Source organism: Dermacentor andersoni, chromosome 9 (genome assembly GCF_023375885.2).
Source record: "Dermacentor andersoni chromosome 9, qqDerAnde1_hic_scaffold, whole genome shotgun sequence".
NCBI lineage: Eukaryota > Metazoa > Arthropoda > Arachnida > Ixodida > Ixodidae > Dermacentor > Dermacentor andersoni.
In genome coordinates this window covers 8,878,098-8,896,921 of record NC_092822.1, presented here as the reverse complement: position 1 = coordinate 8,896,921, position 18,824 = coordinate 8,878,098, and the positions used below count along the sequence as shown (strand labels likewise).

The 18,824-nt window shown below is 44.6% G+C and overlaps 1 protein-coding gene across 1 annotated transcript; it reads right to left on the bottom strand.

Annotated features, from left to right (window-relative positions):
* Positions 1–1,812: 1,812 nt before the first annotated feature.
* On the bottom strand, positions 1,813–17,341 carry slim (scruin like at the midline). The gene is made up of 9 exons (XM_050174683.3): positions 17,273–17,341; positions 14,220–14,357; positions 13,972–14,096; positions 13,620–13,704; positions 12,015–12,169; positions 11,024–11,160; positions 9,671–9,822; positions 8,768–8,815; positions 1,813–5,467 (listed from the first exon to the last, which is right to left on the bottom strand). Exons 1-9 carry the CDS (start codon positions 17,304–17,306, stop codon positions 5,115–5,117), a joined length of 1,227 nt encoding a protein of 408 aa, XP_050030640.2. The 5' UTR covers positions 17,307–17,341; the 3' UTR covers positions 1,813–5,114.
* Between the last annotated feature and the right edge of the window lie 1,483 nt (positions 17,342–18,824).

Sequence of the window (18,824 nt, the reverse complement as noted above, 5' to 3'; positions counted from 1 at the left end):
TCAATACTCTGGTCATAAGCACACCGCGAGTTTAATCAAGTTGCACATAAAATTAATGCATCCATTTGCTGCCAATTGTGAAAAAATGTCCAAGATGACGCAAAATGCCGAACCTGATTTTGTGCTCAGACCAAGAAATGTCTGAGTAACTGAAAGTTTCTTTCACCGTGCAACGCGCCAAGAATGGATGGATGCCATGAGCGTCCCCTGTAAAACGGGCTTACGCTTGCGCTACGAAGCTCTTTTCCTTTTGCCTAATGTATGACCCATCTTTTTTTTTTTTTTTTTTTTTTTTGCTATGGCAATTATAAGGACACTCCAGGCGCATCTCTGCAATCAGCGTCGTCGTGAGGTTCTGCATCAAGTCCACAGGCGATAAAATCGTCGGCGCATGTGCGAGTGAAAACGTGCGAGCCGGCGCGCAGTGGGGGAAAGCGGGGACGAAGCGCGCCGTTTTCCGTCGTGCTCCGCGGAGAGGGAGGGGGCCGTTTTCTACTCCGAGCGGCCGGGGCCGCTGTGTCTTGAAAGCCACCTGCGACGGCCGGGGACCGCCGTGCGCTGTGTTTTCGTGCCCTGATGTGAGTGGCAGCGCTAAGGCCAATTCGCTCACTGCCACTGCTGCGCTTCCTCACTCCAGCTTTTTGACGGCGAGGTTCCGCGGTCATCAAGTGAGATGTGTTCACGTTTGCTTGTGCGCACCTAACACCGTGCTTGTTAATTAGTATGCCTACGTGGACGTGTAAGAGTACCACTATAATGATTGGTTAAAAATGTTAAGTGCAATTGAACGTTCGCACGATATTGCGAGTACTTCAACAGAAGAATGCTACAGCATTTCGTTCCACGAGTAGTTGCACAACAATTGTATGCAAGGCTCGGGTGAAGTTTTGACGTAATAGTTCTGCGGAATCCCGCAAGGTTGAGAGATGTAATTAATAAAAAGCAAATGAGACATCCACCCAAATTCTGCAAATTGCTACAAAGGAAATCCATACAGGTTCCTCGAAAGAAAAGCCTCGCAGTTAAAGAAAAATTCGTCCTGGTCCAGGACTCGAACCCGCGACCAGCGCCCCTCTGGGGCAGCCGCTATACCATCCGAGCCAACCAGGCGGCTAGCAGATGGCAGGGCGAAGTCGAATTTGTTTTCTTTTGAGGAACCCGCATGGGTTTCCTTTGTAGCAATTTGCTATGTTTGGGTGGATGTCTCATTTTCCCTTTATCACTCGAGCAAGGTGTTGGACCGCGCGCCGCCCGATCGCAGAGGTCTTGAGGCAGTGCCCATCAACAGGCCGATTGAGCAGGCTTGGCAACCGTGGCGCCCAGACTTCCACCGATGCCCTGCTGCTATTGGGGGGCACCATTTGAGGTCATTCGATTGGAGGGTAACTGCCATTTTACTTGCAATTTGAATTTTCATGATTACTTATACTCTGCGACACGCTGAGAAAAGATCTGAAGCAAATATGGTGACCCGAAAACGGCGCTGTAGGACCCTTTTAAGTGATTATTAGCAAGTGAAAAGCTAAATATGCAAGCTTTCTGTGATTGATGACGGAGTATGACTGGCTATATTTTTCTGCCTATGTAAAATGTAGGCAATGACAATATAATTATGGAAACATTATCGCTTTTTTTTTAGTTCTGCAATGCAAGAACTTTTCCACAGTACCTTATGGTTTATCTGTGTCGTTACTATTATTGCGGTACTTAAACTAAGCTCTCTGGTATATGTTTCTGATATGATGCCTCCATTATGCTAAAATTGTATTAACAGAGATCTTAGACAAAAACAGAAGGAAGATTTCAAAGCACTTCAACAGTCAAAACCTCATAGTTCATTTATTCAGCACTTTTTGTACAGTTATGTCCAGTTGTTAGTGACTGCAGAAATGCTGTGCTAGAAAGTGAAATTTGCTGATAAAGCAGAAGCGCAGTTTGAACTAAATTGCAAGAACACTTAAAACAGGTCAGGACAACTAATATGATTTTCCTTGAATTAGCCAGAAATACCTTGAATAATTACAAGTTTTGTATGGTAGGGTGAGTGGCGCATGCCCTTTCTTCTGTTTTCAAATTACAACGTAGCACACGTACTACCCCACCAAGTTTCTTGCAATGTTACTTGAAGGGAAATCTAGTGCCACTGTCTACGCAAGTTTCTTAATGGGCACTGGGCCACCGCGGGAATGCTGGAATACAGCCGACTTGTTTTGAACATGGCTTGGCCTAGAGCATGCTCATGGCTGTACAACTGAAGCTTTCTTAAGGCAAAATATTCATAAAAAGCCACAATGCTCCCCATAGTTTACTCACATACAGCATGACGAGTAAGCAAAGAAAATGGAAAGATACAATTCAAACATAGAGAGGTCTATGGAGCCACAAGTTTGACAAGGGGACTTGTATTTGTCAAAGCCAAGCCACAGCCAAGACAAGTGCCCTTTTCATAAAATTTACTCCAAAGGCACCTCTTGCTCGACCACTGTAGATCATCTCCTTTGCAGTACCGTTACTGCTTGATAAAGTGTACACCATAGCATGAGCACTTAGGTGCTGATAAAAAAAATTTTTTTTTGCATCATAATACAGAAAAAGAACTGCATTTTACATGCTGTTTCAGTAGACAAGCAACTACTGCAACAGACCACTGTTCACCAGAGGTGTCTTCAATGGGCCCTGGTTATCAGAGAAAGATGCCAATCCTAAGCCCCATTCCTAGCATTCCCATGTTCACAGCAGCATTGCAGCACCATTTTTCCCTCAAAGTAACAGCAAGAAACTCTATGTACTAGCCTTCTCAAGACATGGCTTACAAAAAAAATTCAGTGATGAAGCTATGTGCTCCATAGGACACCAGAGAAAGTGAATTGGATGTAAAAAACCAAGCTGGTATAGCAACTAGTACTTGTGAAGTCTTGCTCAACACTACAATACAAAGACAATAACTGACACTGGTATCTCCATGCATAATCATGCCATTTAAAATGTTTAATACAGACATGCGCAGCATGCAACACTGATGAGATCAAAGGCATAGCCATTATGTTACAGCCAGACGTAGAGAATAATGAATTAGTTGAATTAGTCATTCTAGCAGGTTAATTTATATGTTAGCTATGACAAGCAAATTCATTAGCACGTGCTGGCATTTCATCCTTTTGCATATTCATTGCTTAGCCTTATTACAATGTTCCAATAAAATGAGAGGACGGATAACACAGTGCTTTAGCATACTGCATGTACTGCCATGCCTCTGCTGTTACAACCTAATCTGGATGACAAGTCTGCGAGCTTGCTACACCACTGAGCAGATGCACAGCCTAGTAGGGGTGGTAACAGTAGCAGTAAAGCAATAATGTTATGCTAAAGTGTCTAAACAAACTGCGCTGACTTTACACAAAAATATGGTGCAAGAAACTCCCAAACATGCCGAGTTCATAAGTACATGTAATGTTCTGCGCTATTTCAATGCTGATAATGATCTCTACCGAAGACCAAATGTTGTCTATAAAAATGACCATTTTTTGTTGTAGCTTTTCAAGTCGGAGGTGCTGATATTCCGAGAACGGAAGTGTGAAGTGCCTCCATTTGAAAGAACTCTTCAGTAAAGACATGTCAGCATGTATGCACATAGTAGGACACATATCGCTCTATGTTTGAAGTCCCCATCCTTAGGTTAACCATGCCCAGAAGGCTTCTCAAGCCATATATCTCTGTATAGTCAACTAGTTATAAGTCAAACACTATGTACATAACAGTTCAAGTTGGCTACCCGCTAGGCCAGTTGATGCATGCTGCTTCTGAAATAGGAGAACCTCAGACTTCCATTAGTTGACACACATTTCCAGGCTGTGAACAATGAAAGCACTTGCTTGGCAGTTATCTGCAACCTCCACAGCACTTTGGTGCCCACCACTAGATTCATGGTCATCTAGGTGATTATATTGTCACAGAGCTTGAACACACAAAAGAAAAATGCCTCTCCCACAACAATGTAGCACTTCCAACATCAACAAGCAGCTCGCAAGGGAGACATCACATCAGTGGTCACGGAAACGTGCCAACCTAAGTGTGCTCACACTTGCAAGAAACAGCTGCAGGGAAGTGCCTGGTCTTCAGATCTTTCAGCTGCACACATCATGTCCTGCTTCAACAAATACAGTGACCTTGCAAGAAACACGCTATCAACCCATGATACAGGAACTAAATGGCACTTGGCTGTTCCCACAGTATGTCTCGTATAAGAGTGCTCAGAAGGTTCTTATAAAGCTATGCTTATTACGAGTTTGTGAAAAAAAGAATCCAAATTCATTTTGTGCATGCTGTAAGTAATTTTCAAACAAATACTCATTCATTCACTCTGGCTTTCACAGTTCCACTTTCAGCTAACATTTCTATGTAAAATGCCTTTCAATACATGGTCAGGCACCGATAAAGTACCTCGCAATTTTTTCTTAGCTTGGAAATTCCACTTTCATTCCTAAATGTTTAAAATAGTTCACAAACACTGTATTATTTCCACTCTTGTTACTTGCAAGCGAAATTGCCCAACAAATATGCAGTAGGCCTATGTAAACTGCATAAGCCACTGCAGCACCTTCGGCCACACGTCGAAGCAAGTTGGCACACCTTAGAATGTGAAAGCCTGTTATTCCACATCAACATCAAAGTCCTTTGCAGAATCACAACAGACATCAGTGGCAAGATTTCGGTCGATTTCCACCAATTTGGCAATGCCAAGTAGCCAGTTTGAGAGTGTGCAAAGGATGCTCCAACATAACAATGCTCTTAACAATGAGTTGAATCCTTGGCAAAACTTGTTGACAATGAAATAAAGTCTTACGGCCGTTCTTGAAGATGAGGTACTCTTATTGCTTTCTCCGAGCAAGCCTGTTGTTACCAAGCCTGGCAAACCCACATTCGAGAAGGTACTTCTCCACAGCAAAACGTGGCCTGCCTGCAGACAACCAGTTGGGGGCGAGCACTGCCTTCTCTTTTATTTGCAACTGCTGACGGCTCCACGCAGAGGCTCACCGAAGTCTAACACAAAGGTTCGTGCCCTTCTGATGAAGCATTCTTGCCACCTCACCAGCACTGACAACACAAGCTTGAGTTCAGTGTTGCAGCCTCTCGAGGATGGACAGGGGAACACCATCCCTCGCAAGCTGCCTTGGAGGCAGAGTGGCCAGCCAGGGTGCAGCTTGCAACAGAGCCAGCCAAGAGAGTTCGAGCAAGCTGGGCACAGTGAGCCACATGGACCAGAGGCTGTTGCATCGAGACATGCCATCAACTGCTGTGACACCACCGAAGACAAACATCTGGCCACTCTCAGTCACGGCTGCCGCATGGAAGTAGACTGGGCTTGGCAGGGAGATGGGCAACCTGCACCACTGGAGAGTCGGCAGGTCTAGCCTCCACACGTCATCGAGGACCCGTGTGCCAGTATGACCACCGCACACGAAAACGGCTGTCAGGAACAAAGAGAAAAGAAACGGGGGAGATTTGTGGTTTCTATGCAAGTCCTTTTGCAACACGAAAGTAAGCAATTACCAACTTTGATATCCACATGAGACAGAATGTTTGTTCCCACGGGAAGGTGAAGAGGTCAGCACATGGCAGACTGATTTTTAACCAGCTACTCAGTGGAGCAGACAGAAGAAGCTATGGCAGCTGGTGATAAAGACAGTATAAGAAGTTATTGGCCTAGTACATACAGCTTGGAGTCCAGACACATGCTAAGCAGATAGTCTCGCCAAAGTCCCAACATAACCTCACTAGGCAATGGTAGCCTGTCAAAATGTGCTAAAGTGGTGACATTTTGAAGCTGTGCCTTGGCTCACAATGGTCTACCTGAAAAAATTCAGTGCCAAATGGAATACAGAGGCAATGGGTGTGTATGCCAGACATTCATTTCCATTACATTTTGTGCTGTACATATCCAAGTACAAATCCATATGGACTATCTAAGCTGTCAGTCCTTCTATGAACGGTCATAACAGCAGGAGGCTCATGGCTATTTCGAGCAGCTCATTAAGGTGCACTGAATCTTCTGGACATAGGTGTGTGTTTCTACAGTCCTCACTCATTGGTATGCTGCATGCAGACATGGCACGGAATTGACGCTACAATCTTGTGCTCAACAACTCTGAAGTTTCAATACTTGTTGCCGGGCTAGTTGGTTTATCTTATTACGCAGTGTTAAGACTATGTGTTAAGACAATAACAATTTAAAGTTTTACTATGCGGAATAGAGCACTTAACCCTTTGCAGTCACAAGTGCTTGAACAAAATGTTGTTACAGTTGGGAACTACCTATTTCGGGGTCAGGAGCTCTCATGAGAGCAAACACATAACAGCTGAATTATTTCAGGAAGCTTTCATACAGCGTACTATCTGCAGTCAGCATTACATAGACGGTAATTACTACCGAAACCGCTTTACTATGATTACTACAGCAACTGTAGCCAAAAAGCAGGTCATTCTCGGGTCATCTGAAAGTGGGATATACAGTCAAACCTCGATGTATAGAACACAATATCGAATTATTGTGTATATCGAACACTTTATAGTCAAGAGTTCGACGAACGTTCGTCTGGTGAAGTAACATGATGTTAAAGAAATTGCGGTCAGTGACCAAGTCAAGGTGAAAATAACACAGACGTTTCGGGACCCGTACAGGTTCCTTGATCACACTAAAAGCGGGCAAGAGCTGCAAGTCGTTTTTATGCCAAAATGTGACGTAGAGGACGGGTGTAATTGGCAGGCAGATATCCATCAGTCTTGTTGATACTGTTGTCCGTAGTTTGAATAAATAAAGATTCTAACAAGAGCCCCGTCATCGGATTCTTTTCCTTAGCTATTATAGCAGCGTTTTCCCAATCTATGGGGTGACTGCGATTATCGGCCTGTTCGGCAAGGGCGTTCGAGGCTTTTCTCTTGTTGGAGACGTTCCTTTGAAGCTCTCTTAATCTCATGAATTTGCCGGTTTCGCCGATGTAACTGAAGCTGCAGTCTGCGCATGGTACCTTGTAGATGACACCGAGGCAATTCTTGCTTTCACGCCAATCCTTTACGTTAACAAGCTGATTTCTCAGCTTGTTGGATGGCATGTGTGCTATTCTAAGATCATATCTTGAGCATACGCGGCTAAGAGCTTCGCTGACGCCAGACACGTATGGGACGCCAGCGCATTTTGTGAACGACTTCCCTTGAGACAGCTTAGGATGGAGGACACGAGCTTCCGTTTTGTTACTAAACTTCTTGGGGTACTCGTTCCTGGATAATTTGTGACGAATTGTCTTCAGCTCATTCTGCATTTCGTCGTCACTTGAGCAGATGCGTGTGGCCCGTGTCACGAAAGATAAGATGATGGATTTCTTGTGGCAAGCCGGGTGACATGAATTGAAGTTCAAGTACCGGCCAGTATGAGTCGCCTTCCTATGCATGGCAAATGAGAGTCTCGTTCCACTTCGCCGCACGAGGATGGCAAAGAAGGGGAGGCTATTGTCACACTCGTATTCTGTAGTAAATTGTATGGCTGCTTCTGCTGAGTTGAGAAGACGCAGGAGGCATGAAGCGTCCTGCCTTTGCACAATGCAGTAGCAGTCGTCTATGTAGCAAAAGAAAACCTTTGGCGCGGGAGTGAAGTCAGCGAGGGCCTTCTGTTCAATGACCTCCATGACCAAGTTCAACTTGGTCATGGAGCAAGCTAGACTGCTGCAGTACTTTCAGCTAAATAAGTAAATACCTTGTGTGAGCTTCAAGTGAGTATTTACTGCACCACGATTGGGGCACAATCAGGGATCGTTGTTCGGAGCGCGCATTTGGTAGTGCCGCGCATGATTGGTATAGGCTGCGCCGACTTTGCGCGGCTGACAAAGTCGGCACGGCCGAGGCTAATTGTGTGCAGCGCAACCGAACGCGCGCTCCTGACGGGCAAAGTTGGCGCGGCCTAAGCCAAAAGCACGTGGTGCCACCGAAAGCGAGCTCCGAACAATGATCCCCGATTGCGCCCTTGGTTCATTGATTGACTTAGAGAAGTTTTTTACAGGTTTGTTACATGATTTTATATATTGAATTATGGCTATATTGAACTATTTCACGATCACCGCGCTGTTCGACATATCGAGGTTCGACTGTATTGCTTCTCAGAACTAAAGTCTTCAGATTCACTGAACTCACACGTGTTGTTTCTGCAATATGCTTGTGTAGAAAATGTTTAAATTCCGTCCTGTGTGTCACTAAAAAAGAGCTGTCCTCGTGTGCAGATGCTATGAAGTGCAATTGTCAATTGTAAATGTTTCTGAAAGGCGCTACAACAAATGCAAACAAAAAGAAAACCATCGTGCACAAGCACATGTATATTAGCAGTTTCTTAACATTCGAATGGAGCCAATATTGTGTTGCATGTTGGGAGGGGCCCAATACATTACTGCAAAGGGCTAATATCATGCATTTATTTCTACAGCAGAAAGTCAGATCTCAGAACTACTGCTGCTGTACCCACTTTATAACACTGTGTCTGCTTCTTTTTTTCCCCCACGTTTATCACACTTTGATGCAAGTCAGATGACATACGAGCATGTGGTCACTGATCACGACTATGCTAAGACATTTAAAAAATGAGGGGCTTCAGGAACTACACTGTAAACTTGTTTTATGAAGTAAAATGATGAGCAGCTCAATGAGTCAATGAAGCAGTTGAGAAATGCTTTGACTTGTGTCCCAGAGAAGGCGACACTGCTGGCAGAAGCAAATGCCGACTTACAGTTGTGGTACTGAACACTGCTGTGGCATCTCCGCTTTGGAGGGAAACCTGAAAACATTAAGAAGGAGAGGGTGTGACAGATGGACAAGGAAAAAATGACTCAGCTGGAAGGAGCCTCAACCCAACGTTCAAAAATCATGCAGTACTTTTATACTCAGTCTGGATATGGGATGGTGTACGCCCAAATGTTGAGATAAGTCGCATCATATCTTCTACTTCAGAAATGAAGCTTCATAGATTAATGCAGAAGACATACTGCTTTTTTGTTTCATATAAAAGTACCTTTGACATTCTTGCAGGATAAGAGTCATTATCACATTCTGCAGAATTCGTTCAGTTACGTATCTATGCTTGCTCTGAAACCGCCCCTCGGAAAGTAGCAGACGCGGCTCGTATTCAAGAAAGGAAACACAAGCAAGGCAGATGACGATTATTGTTGTGTGGCAGAGATACACCCAAAAGGGTGTAACTTTGCCTAAGAGTGCGCCCCGCTTCATTGTAGCCTTCACAGTGCAACGCATTGAAAAAGGAGCGGGAGCCCCGCAAAGGGGATCACAGGCAATCTTGGATTGCTAATAACGACGCTTCTGCTGAACGCACTGAAGTAATTTTTATTGCACAGTATTTCTGAAATAATCTGTTTTAATGTCAAATGCATTTCTCGACTTCAACAAAAAGTGGTTTAGGAACCCTTAAAAGAATGTCTTCAAGTGTGCTTGTTAATTGTTTTTTTTTTTTTTGCCTTTCACCCTTTTCCACTTTTATTTGTTTTTTCTCATCATCTCACATCTACAGCTCTCATTAACGTTTATCTTGGCTGTTCCCATCAACGTGGATCATGCTGTACAGCAAGCCAGGGCACATTGCTTAAAAATGCTTATGTAAACCAAATTACATTCTCACCATGGCGGGGATCTGGCGCTGTGAACAGGGACTCCCACCGAAGAAAGATTGTGTGAAATGCCGGCAGCTTGCGCAGGGGCAGACTGTCATGTGCCGTGCCACCTCCAAGGACTATGATCCGATCCTCGTATACAGCAAGTTCGTGACGATACCTGCAGGGAATTAGAAAACCACGATTGAAGGGGAAAGATTAAGTGCAGAACTAACCATGGTAACTGCAGAGGCACGCCTATGGCAATACTCTGTGAATGGCTAGTCACTTGAGAAAGAAGAAACAATGCGCTAACATTTGGTGATGAAAAAGACATCCATGTAAGTGGCAGTAGCATTTTGCAGGACTCCGATTCACCCACAAGCATGACACCCTCCACCACTCACTCAACACAGCTTCTTGTTGCACAGCAGTACAAAAGACGAAATGCATGTTTATTAATTCGTTTTCATTTGCCAGGTCACTCTATACCAAATAAATAACTTGCACTTGTTGTCATAGAGGCAACACTGGCGCCCCAAAAGCAAAGGTTCTGCAGTGCTGCTGTAAATTAAGCCAAAAACATTATTCTAGTAGTGCCCCAATACCATGGCTGCAATGAGATCACTGCGCTTTTGTGCTTGACCATGTTGCACTGATTCAGATGAAAACATAATACAGAGAATGCCAGAGAATCCACAACTGTTCTGCAACTAAGACACAAGCAAAGTAAATGTGCTGTTCAAAGCCAAATACAGTGCAGAGTGTGGCACGAGTCATGCTGTATGGCAGTCGAAAAGTGTCATCAAAATATATTGCACAAACAAGCAAGAGACTGGCCATCTGGGACAGTTATGGCGGAGATTTTTATAGAATTGTAACTGTAATTCAACAACCCTGCTTGCTTCTTTCACCATTAGCTCCGGGTAGAAAGCTTTAATTCTGAGGTTTTACATGCCAAGACCATGATTTGATTATGGGGCAGACCATAGTGGGAGACTCCAGATTAATTTTGACCACCAGGGGATCTTTAACATGCCCCCAATGCATTTGCATTTCCCCCTATCGAAATGTGGCCGCCGTGGCTGGGCGGAAAGCTTGACAGCACAATTTCAAGTGCAAGTTTTGAACAGGTGCAAGTTGCTGCATACATTCAACTGAGTTCAATGACTGAGCACTCGTGATGTGGTCAACAGGCAATAAAGAGAAATATGTGTGTGTGAGTGCGTGTGTGTCATTTGCGCAAGTTTGGCATTGTGTTTGTTGGACAGGTATTGACTGTCATGAAACACTTACAAGCTCATAGAAAAACTCTGCCATGCATAACCCAGCAAGCCACAAAAATGGCGGCAAGAAGCACAGTGACAATGAAGCCTGCTTACCTACGCGTAGGCTCATATTCACAGGAGAGACGCTTCCACGAAAGGTCATCTAGACACAATCGATGGACATCCATAGAGTATTCAAAGCCCGTTGTGCCACCAAGGACATATAGGTAGCCATTATGACAGCACATGGCCTGGAACAAAATGGGGTCACAGGCCACATATTACCACAAACACTGTGGTGGAACAGAAGAGACACAATTAGCAACGCCGAAATGCACCAACATGTCTATCAGAAAAAGCAGCATGTGGTCTTGTTGAATGTTTGCAGTTTCACAGCCGCTGGATAAAAAAAAGATGCAGCCTGCCACGTGTATCGAAAATGGTGTGATCTGCCGTGGCACCACCAGTTCGGGACTGTTGTCTGGGGTCGGCATAGAAATGTGTCCCATCCCCACCGGCTAGCGCCATTCAGCCCAGCCAAGCGGCCGAAAATGGAACTACGGCTGTCACATTAGCTTTCATTGCAGCCCCCAACGCGGCAAGCCGCGCCTTCTTTTTTTTTTATCCAGCGGCCATGACAGTATTAAGCATCTACTGTGCGAACCAGGAAAGCGGTGATCCTAACAAAATGCACAAGTTAAACGTATCAGAAAGCTAGCACCATAATAAAAAACTGAATGCAGTAGATATGCAACCACAGGCTAAAATAAAATCTCACAAATGTTGTAAGATTTTCTGTGAACTTTCATGCACTGCAAATTCCACTGCAACAACGCACAGGTACATGTATATTTTTAATGTTTCACATAGGTGAGGAGAACAGAGGTGCGCAGCAAGCTAGCTCTGATAATTTTTGTCTCACATATTCTGAGACCCAGTATGTAACGAGTACCAGAGCAGGTAGGTCCGTGTCATACTAGCACTTATATTTTTCCCGGTAAGACAGGAGTATCAGTTTGCATGCGCTCACACAATGTTGCACTCCACCTGGTAGAGGCTGCCACTGAGTGGACTTTCCGAAACTCTGGCACAACATTGAGCATACCTGTCCGTACTGTTCATAGGGGATGTCACCACTGGTTGGCACATGGTCCCAGTGGTGGCTGCGCAGATTGAGTGCGAAAAGCCGGTTGGAAATTCGCTCCCCAAAGGGAACACCCGTGCCTCCATACACCAGCATCTTGTCGTGGTGCAGTAGAGCTGGTCAGGACATGGCATAGAAAAAAATTAATTACTTGATGCTGCTGCCTGCATCATTTAGAATGCAAAGGCATGTTTATAAGAAAGCAATAGCGTCTTGTGAAAGGAAGAGGTTCGCCAATGCAAATAAAACAGCACAAGTGCTATCCATAATATACAAGAAAAAGAAAATACAATATAGCAATAAGCAGTGAAATAAAAGCCACAATTCTTTACAGCTACTACTGTATAAAGATCTTCGATACACTGATGGAATACCAAGCAGTTGTTTCACCTGAAGTTCACATGTAAAAGATGACACCAGCTTCTAGCTACATATATTTATATTTAGGCATACCACACACAATGACACCAAAGAGTCCTAGAGTGATATTGCGCTTCATTATTGGCTAAGAGAAAGGCTGTAGTGCAGGTGAGCTAGTAGTATGCTCATTTGACAAAACAGATGAGCCAGAAAAAGTTTAAATGGTATTGGCTTATATGTAACATTGTTCTACAAGTACTGCTCATAGAATATATTGTGCAGATTGAAAAGTTCTAAGAAAATGGTAATTGGTTAGGTGCATGAACAATCATGCCTAGTTTTGGAGCTAGTCTTGTTTATTATGCCCGTCAATCTACAGTTTACAGTGGAATATCACCATCAGTAAGACTTCTCAGGATCCAAACACCTGAAGGCAGCAGGGGAGTGAAGCTTGCTGTTCGTGGATGTGCACTCACAACCAATATATGCTAGTGTTAGACCAGTCACTTGCTCCTGTGCTAGCATTATTGTAGTGAAGGACTCAAGGTATAATGGTCAGCTACCTATGTTACTGGTTTCCAATATCAAAAGCGGAGACTGTAAACAGAGTCTGCATGCATATAACTGCGAGTCGGCCTAGTTGGAACAGATTCATATTAAAACTTTTTGTGCGCAAACAAACAGGGACGAAGAATAGGGGCAACACAAGGATAAGCGCTCGTCCTTGTGTTGCCCCTATTCTTCGTCCCTGTTTGTTTGCGCACAAAAAGTTTTAATCTGCATGCATATACCTCACAAGTGCAACATTTCAGGTTATTCTGGCCGAAGTGTGTTCAATTGTATCTAACTGCTTGACTTGGTTGTGACAGAATGTTTCTGAATGTAGCTGCTCCTTGAGTCTTTTTTTTTCTTTTTAGATAGGCGTATTGTGCGCCTGTTTGCCACAAGTAACATCACTTGTATGCTGCAACACATTTACAATGCACAAGTACGTAATTTGTATGCTTTTTGTTAGCTACGCGAAAGTGAAATGCACATTTTGTCATTGACAAGATCACACTGGGTCTGAGGTACGTGGATCCAGTTCTCGCAGTGGCTGCAGCACGTCTTCGTTGGCGTTCTGATCGTTTGGTGTTTCGTCGGACGCTGTAATTGGCAAATGTCGCGCGGCTGTCACTGCATGCATGCGCAGCCACCATGACTCACCCGCGTGTGAGGCAAGCTCCGTCGGCACAACCCCCGTCATGAAAAGGTTCGTCCACCGCTTGGTGTACGAGTTGAACCTCCATAGCTGTCAAGAGATTAATCGAAAGCATAAACGAGTGAAACGGTTAAGCTGCACTGTAAACAAAGCCATCACAGGAAGAGTCATTTTGACATTTCTACACGAATTTCCTTCCATCGAACACCTAGTCCCAATACAAAGCGGGCCTACAGAATACTTGCAAATTGCGAAGCTTCAGGCTAACGAAGCTCCGCAGGGAACAGCGCAATCGAAGTGCCACTTGAGACGACAGTCCGTAAAGCGCAAAGATTAAAGCGCAACGCGCATACTCACTTCCTTGAACAAGGCACTGCTGGGATCTTCACCCGCGTTGTCAGGGTTGTAACCTCCGAAAGCGTAGACGCTAGCACCGCTGGCAACTATTCTGTGACCACTGCGAGGTTTGGGCACGATGGGACCTGCACGGAGCAGATGCGCGACACGGCATGATCGAAATGCAGCCCCTAGAGTCGCCGAAGGAATCACCGATGCATGCTGCGATCGTACGTACCTCGAGCGAGAACAAAAGCAAGATATCTCACCTTTGGGTTCGACGACGTCGATGACCAGCGAACGGAAACAGAAACTCTCCGCCATGACGGTCACTCCATGTGGTTGTGGCGGCGTCTGTAGTTGCTGCTGCTGCTGCGCCGCCTTCCGCCTTTCGCGGCTACAATCAGCTGGGCGAGCGTGGGCACGGTGGGGGCGGGCGCTTCTTGGTTTTCTACCACACGGAGCTACTTGACTAAGCGCAAAGTGGTTCACAAACTACCACAAAAACAGACCAAATTTACAACTTACAAGTTGTTTTGCCATCTGTTAGCAAAAAAGTACACTAATAATTTCAATACTTTACAAAAATAATGGTTTTATGTTTTAGAAAAACATTTATAGAGCCCGCCATTAAGTGCTAATTCCTAAATGTTAGTCCCACAAAATGATTAAATTTTGACAGGGGTTGTAAAACTGCTTTTATATGTCTATAAACAAAGCTTTGCATTTTCTCGTACATTGAAACAAATTCAAAACACGTACAATGGCAAAAGGAAAACGGTAAATCCCTTAAAACTCAGTAGAACTGCCGTTACAAATTTAGTTATTGGATTATTTCGGGACTAGTGTTTTTTTTTTAATTTGTGGAGCAAAAATGACCCCAAAAAGTGCCCAAAGTTACGTCACGTGGTATTTGTGACGTATAGTTTCCGTCGGGTACGTAACGGTGGTAACGATTCTCGATGGTAACGATCATGGAGGAAGGAAAAACTCCACCATGGTACCCCTCTAGCCACCATATCCATGGTAACGATGGAAAAAGTTCCTCCATGTCGGCAAATCTAGAATTGTGGTCCGTGATCTCGACGCAGACATTCACGTGTTGAGCCGACAATGATAACGTCCTCGATAATTCGCACCGGTGCGCACTGGCGCTCCCCCATGCGCCTTTTCGTCCTCGATAACATAGCGTTACTATACTGCTCGATAACCCGCACCGGTGCGCACCCGCACCCTCGGGGCAGCTTTTTGGTTGCCCCAAGGCTGCCTGCCCAAGGCGCACCAGAAAAATCGGCGGAGCGCCGCTCTGCAATCCCAGCAGGCATTGCGTGTCGTGCGCGTTGCAGACGACGCGGACTCGACTAGTAGAGCGACAGCAAAGAAACTAGCTCGCCTTAAATTTTTGGAAGCCGTTTTTTTTTTTTTTTTTTTGCAAGTTCGTCTGATGACAGCGATGACGAAGTCTTTATGAACTTGGCTATCAGTAGAGGCGGTAATGAAACGCCGAAAGTGCGCAATTTTGTGGGAGGAGGCGTCAAGTGTTTCAATGACAGCGACGTGAGTCATTGTACTTTTTAATAGCGCCGAATTCACTTTGATTTTTGTGTGGTGCTGTTTATATTTCATGGAATGGTGTCTGGTATAGCGCAGCAAAACACGGACACAGGAAGATACGACATAATGACCAACAAACAAGCCCATATCCCCACCCTCGTTGTTTATTTCAGTTCCGAAAACACTTTCGAGTGTCCAGGGAGGTGTGCTATAACACTATAGCGGAGTAAGAAAACTCTCAGTTCTATCCAAAGCAAGCTGGACAAGGACGATGCCCGGAAGAAAGTGCAGAAGAGCATGTGCTGTCGTTCTTGCGGTGAGTGTTCTGCTACAGATATATTTAATTGTGTCTAAGCGATAAGCTGCGCAATGTCGTGCAGGTTTGCTGGAAATCAGACTTCTGAAAGGGCCGCTGCCGTGCTGTTTGGCATGGCGTAAAGTACCCTTCATAGGATCATCGAACGGGTTGCTTTGACTCGCCGTGGTTGCTCAGTGGCTATGGTGTTGGGCTGTTAAGCACGAGGTCGCGGGATCGAATCCCGGCCACGGCGGCCGCATTTCGGTGGGGGAGAAAACACCCGTGTACTTAGATTTGGGTGCATGTTAAAGTGGTGTTCGAAATTTCCGGAGTCCACCACTAGGGCGTGTCTCATAATCAGGAAGTTGTTTTGGCACGTAAAATCCCGTAATTTAATTATTAGCGGGCTGCTTCCTTTCTGGAAAGTATCAGTGGGAGAATAATACGTTTTCTATTAACATTACAGGACATAGCTGTCTTCGAGCATGAAATTCGAGCAGGTTATAAAACATTATTTTTCATCACTTAACGCCAGAATATATTGGCCCCCACTAATATAAGTACATTTATTGGAAATGAAATTCCCGCGTATACGGATGTCCCAGCTAAGGGTTAGCTAAGCTCTTACAAAAAGAGAGAGAGAGAAAGATATAGGATATACAAAGACGCGACCAACGGTATTTTGTCAACAGTGACGTACCCCACCATGATGATCTTCTTTTTTTCATGATTGAACTATCGATAATGAGATTAGATTAATTAACGAAATTTTAATTACTAAATTGGGGGCGCGAATTTTTATAGAAAGGTAATAATTATATTTTAAAGCGCAGTTGCATTCAGTGTGCTATGGCTCGCATAAATATTTTTTCCGCGTTATAAAGAAAATATGCAAAATATTTACACGTGTACTTGTTTATCTTTATCGGGCGATCACGTTTCCCCGCCTAACAAATGTTATCGCACAGCGTAGGACGCGCCTGCATGTATCGGAAGTTTCTGGAATGTTATCGATGGTTCCATCCGCTGTCTGTGACCGAACCTTGTCTAATCTAATCGCATGTATGTGCGACGCGAATAATGTAGAACTTTGTGGAAGACACGCGGGTCCCAGTGATTACTCTGGAACATTCGACGACTGATGTATAAAAGCCGATATGCGCTTGACCCGCTGATCAGATTTCGACGAACGCCGACGAACGCCCACAAAAGCAAGTGTAACTTGCTTTTGTGGGCACAAGTTCGCCCAGTAAAACGCCAGTTTCGCCATTCACCGTTTTGCTTTCTTCACCGTCACTATACCACGTGACAATATTAAAATAGCCGCATGATTACGCGTCCGCGCGTCCGCGCGCAGCGACGTTAGGCGTTACGTATATGGTTAGGCGTTACGCGCATATGATTTATTTACCTATACAAGCATGGCAATGTGAATATATATACGCTTTCATTCAGCGGTTAATGACTTACCGGCAATCATTTCGTCAATTTGTAACTTCGTCATCGGAAGGGAACATTTCTCGCCATCAGTTACTAACTCTACGAACGAGTTCATCTTGGCGCAAACGCTGCAGAAGCAAACTGACCGCTCGCTCAGTGATGCGCGCACTGTTGAAACTGCGCGCGGCATACGCCAGACGGCGATAGCAGCGCACCGGCCCAGTGCATTTTTATCATAGAACGTCTGCCCCTCCACAGGCTTGGGGCGTTGTGGCCCCAACTGGTTTAGGGTCGGTTGTATGTGGCCTTTTTAGACATTACAGGAGCTTATGACAACGTAGACCGCAACATTTTGTGAGATATTCTGGAAGGGGAAGGCTTAGGTGACGATTGTCTACAGCTTTTGAGAGAGATTTACCTAGAAAATACCGTTTGCGTTGAATGGGAAGGGATGAGGAGCGAGCAGAAAGTTTATATCAACGAGGGACTACAGGCAGGGGTGCCCTTTGTACCCGCTGCTCTTTATGACGTACATGGTGAGGATGGAGAGGGCGCTAGAAGGAAGTAATATCGGGTTTAATCTCTCATACAAACAGGCGGGAACAGTAGTAGAGCAGCAGCTCCCAGGTTTATTTTATGCGGACGAGATTGTGTTGCTAGCTAACAAGCAAAGTGATTTGCAATGTCTGGCTAATATCTGTGGACAGGAAGGCAACAATTTAGGTTTGAAATTTAGTGTTAGAAAATCAGGTGTTATGGTATTCAACGAAAACAGTGAACAGACAGTGGAGATACAGGGCCAGGAAATACCTCGGGTAACAGAATATAAATACCTTGGTATATGGATAAACGAAGGCAATAAATATATGGAAACGCAGGAAAAAAACAATAGTGAAGGGGAAGAGAAATGCACCCATAATGAAGCACAGAGCGCTATGGGGATACGATAGGTACGAAGTTACGATAGTACGAAGTATAATAGGCACTCGGCTCCAAAAGTTGACTGCCCAAACTTTAAAAAATGTCGGAGCGTGTAGTCCGCTGCTCTCTAAAATAGCGTTAAATAGCCGCTCATATATTGCCCTTTTCAGGCAATAGCAAATCGCGCAGATCTTGTACACTAAGTCACATTCTTTATAGAGTTCGTAATATACACAACAGTTTCATTGTATACGTTGTCAAATTCGTTTCTGCGCTCTTTAGAAACTTGAAACCAGCGTAATGTTTGACGACAGAACGATTACTACTCATTTTAAATCTTAAAGGTTGTCCGTGAATGCGTCGTGGGTTCAAAAAGAATTACGCACACAGCTTCACCGCGTACGTATCTTTCGCATCACTGTTATGCTGCCGCGGTACCACGCAGAAAAGCTAGCTTTACAGTTTGAAAAGAGTTCTGTGACACAATTTAAGGCCTGCAGTGAAGCACGATTTAAAGCACTGGGATCGCGTTTGCAAGCTTTCTACCGAGCTAGACATCCAACGACATTAAAAACAAGATATGCTCAGCTTTCCTTGAAACAGACTCGATCAACCTATTGCACATATGGGGCGGAGGACTTACTCGTGAATACTTTTACCA

Coding starts and splice junctions, on each gene's coding strand:
- slim (XM_050174683.3), bottom strand. CDS start 17,306: ATGACGAAGTTACAAATTGACGAAATGATTGCCG. Junction 12,170..13,619: donor GGAGCTTGCCTCACACGCGG/GTGAGTCATGGT, acceptor TGTCCTGACCAG/CTCTACTGCACCACGACAAG. Junction 8,816..9,670: donor AGCGCCAGATCCCCGCCATG/GTGAGAATGTAA, acceptor TAATGTTTTCAG/GTTTCCCTCCAAAGCGGAGA.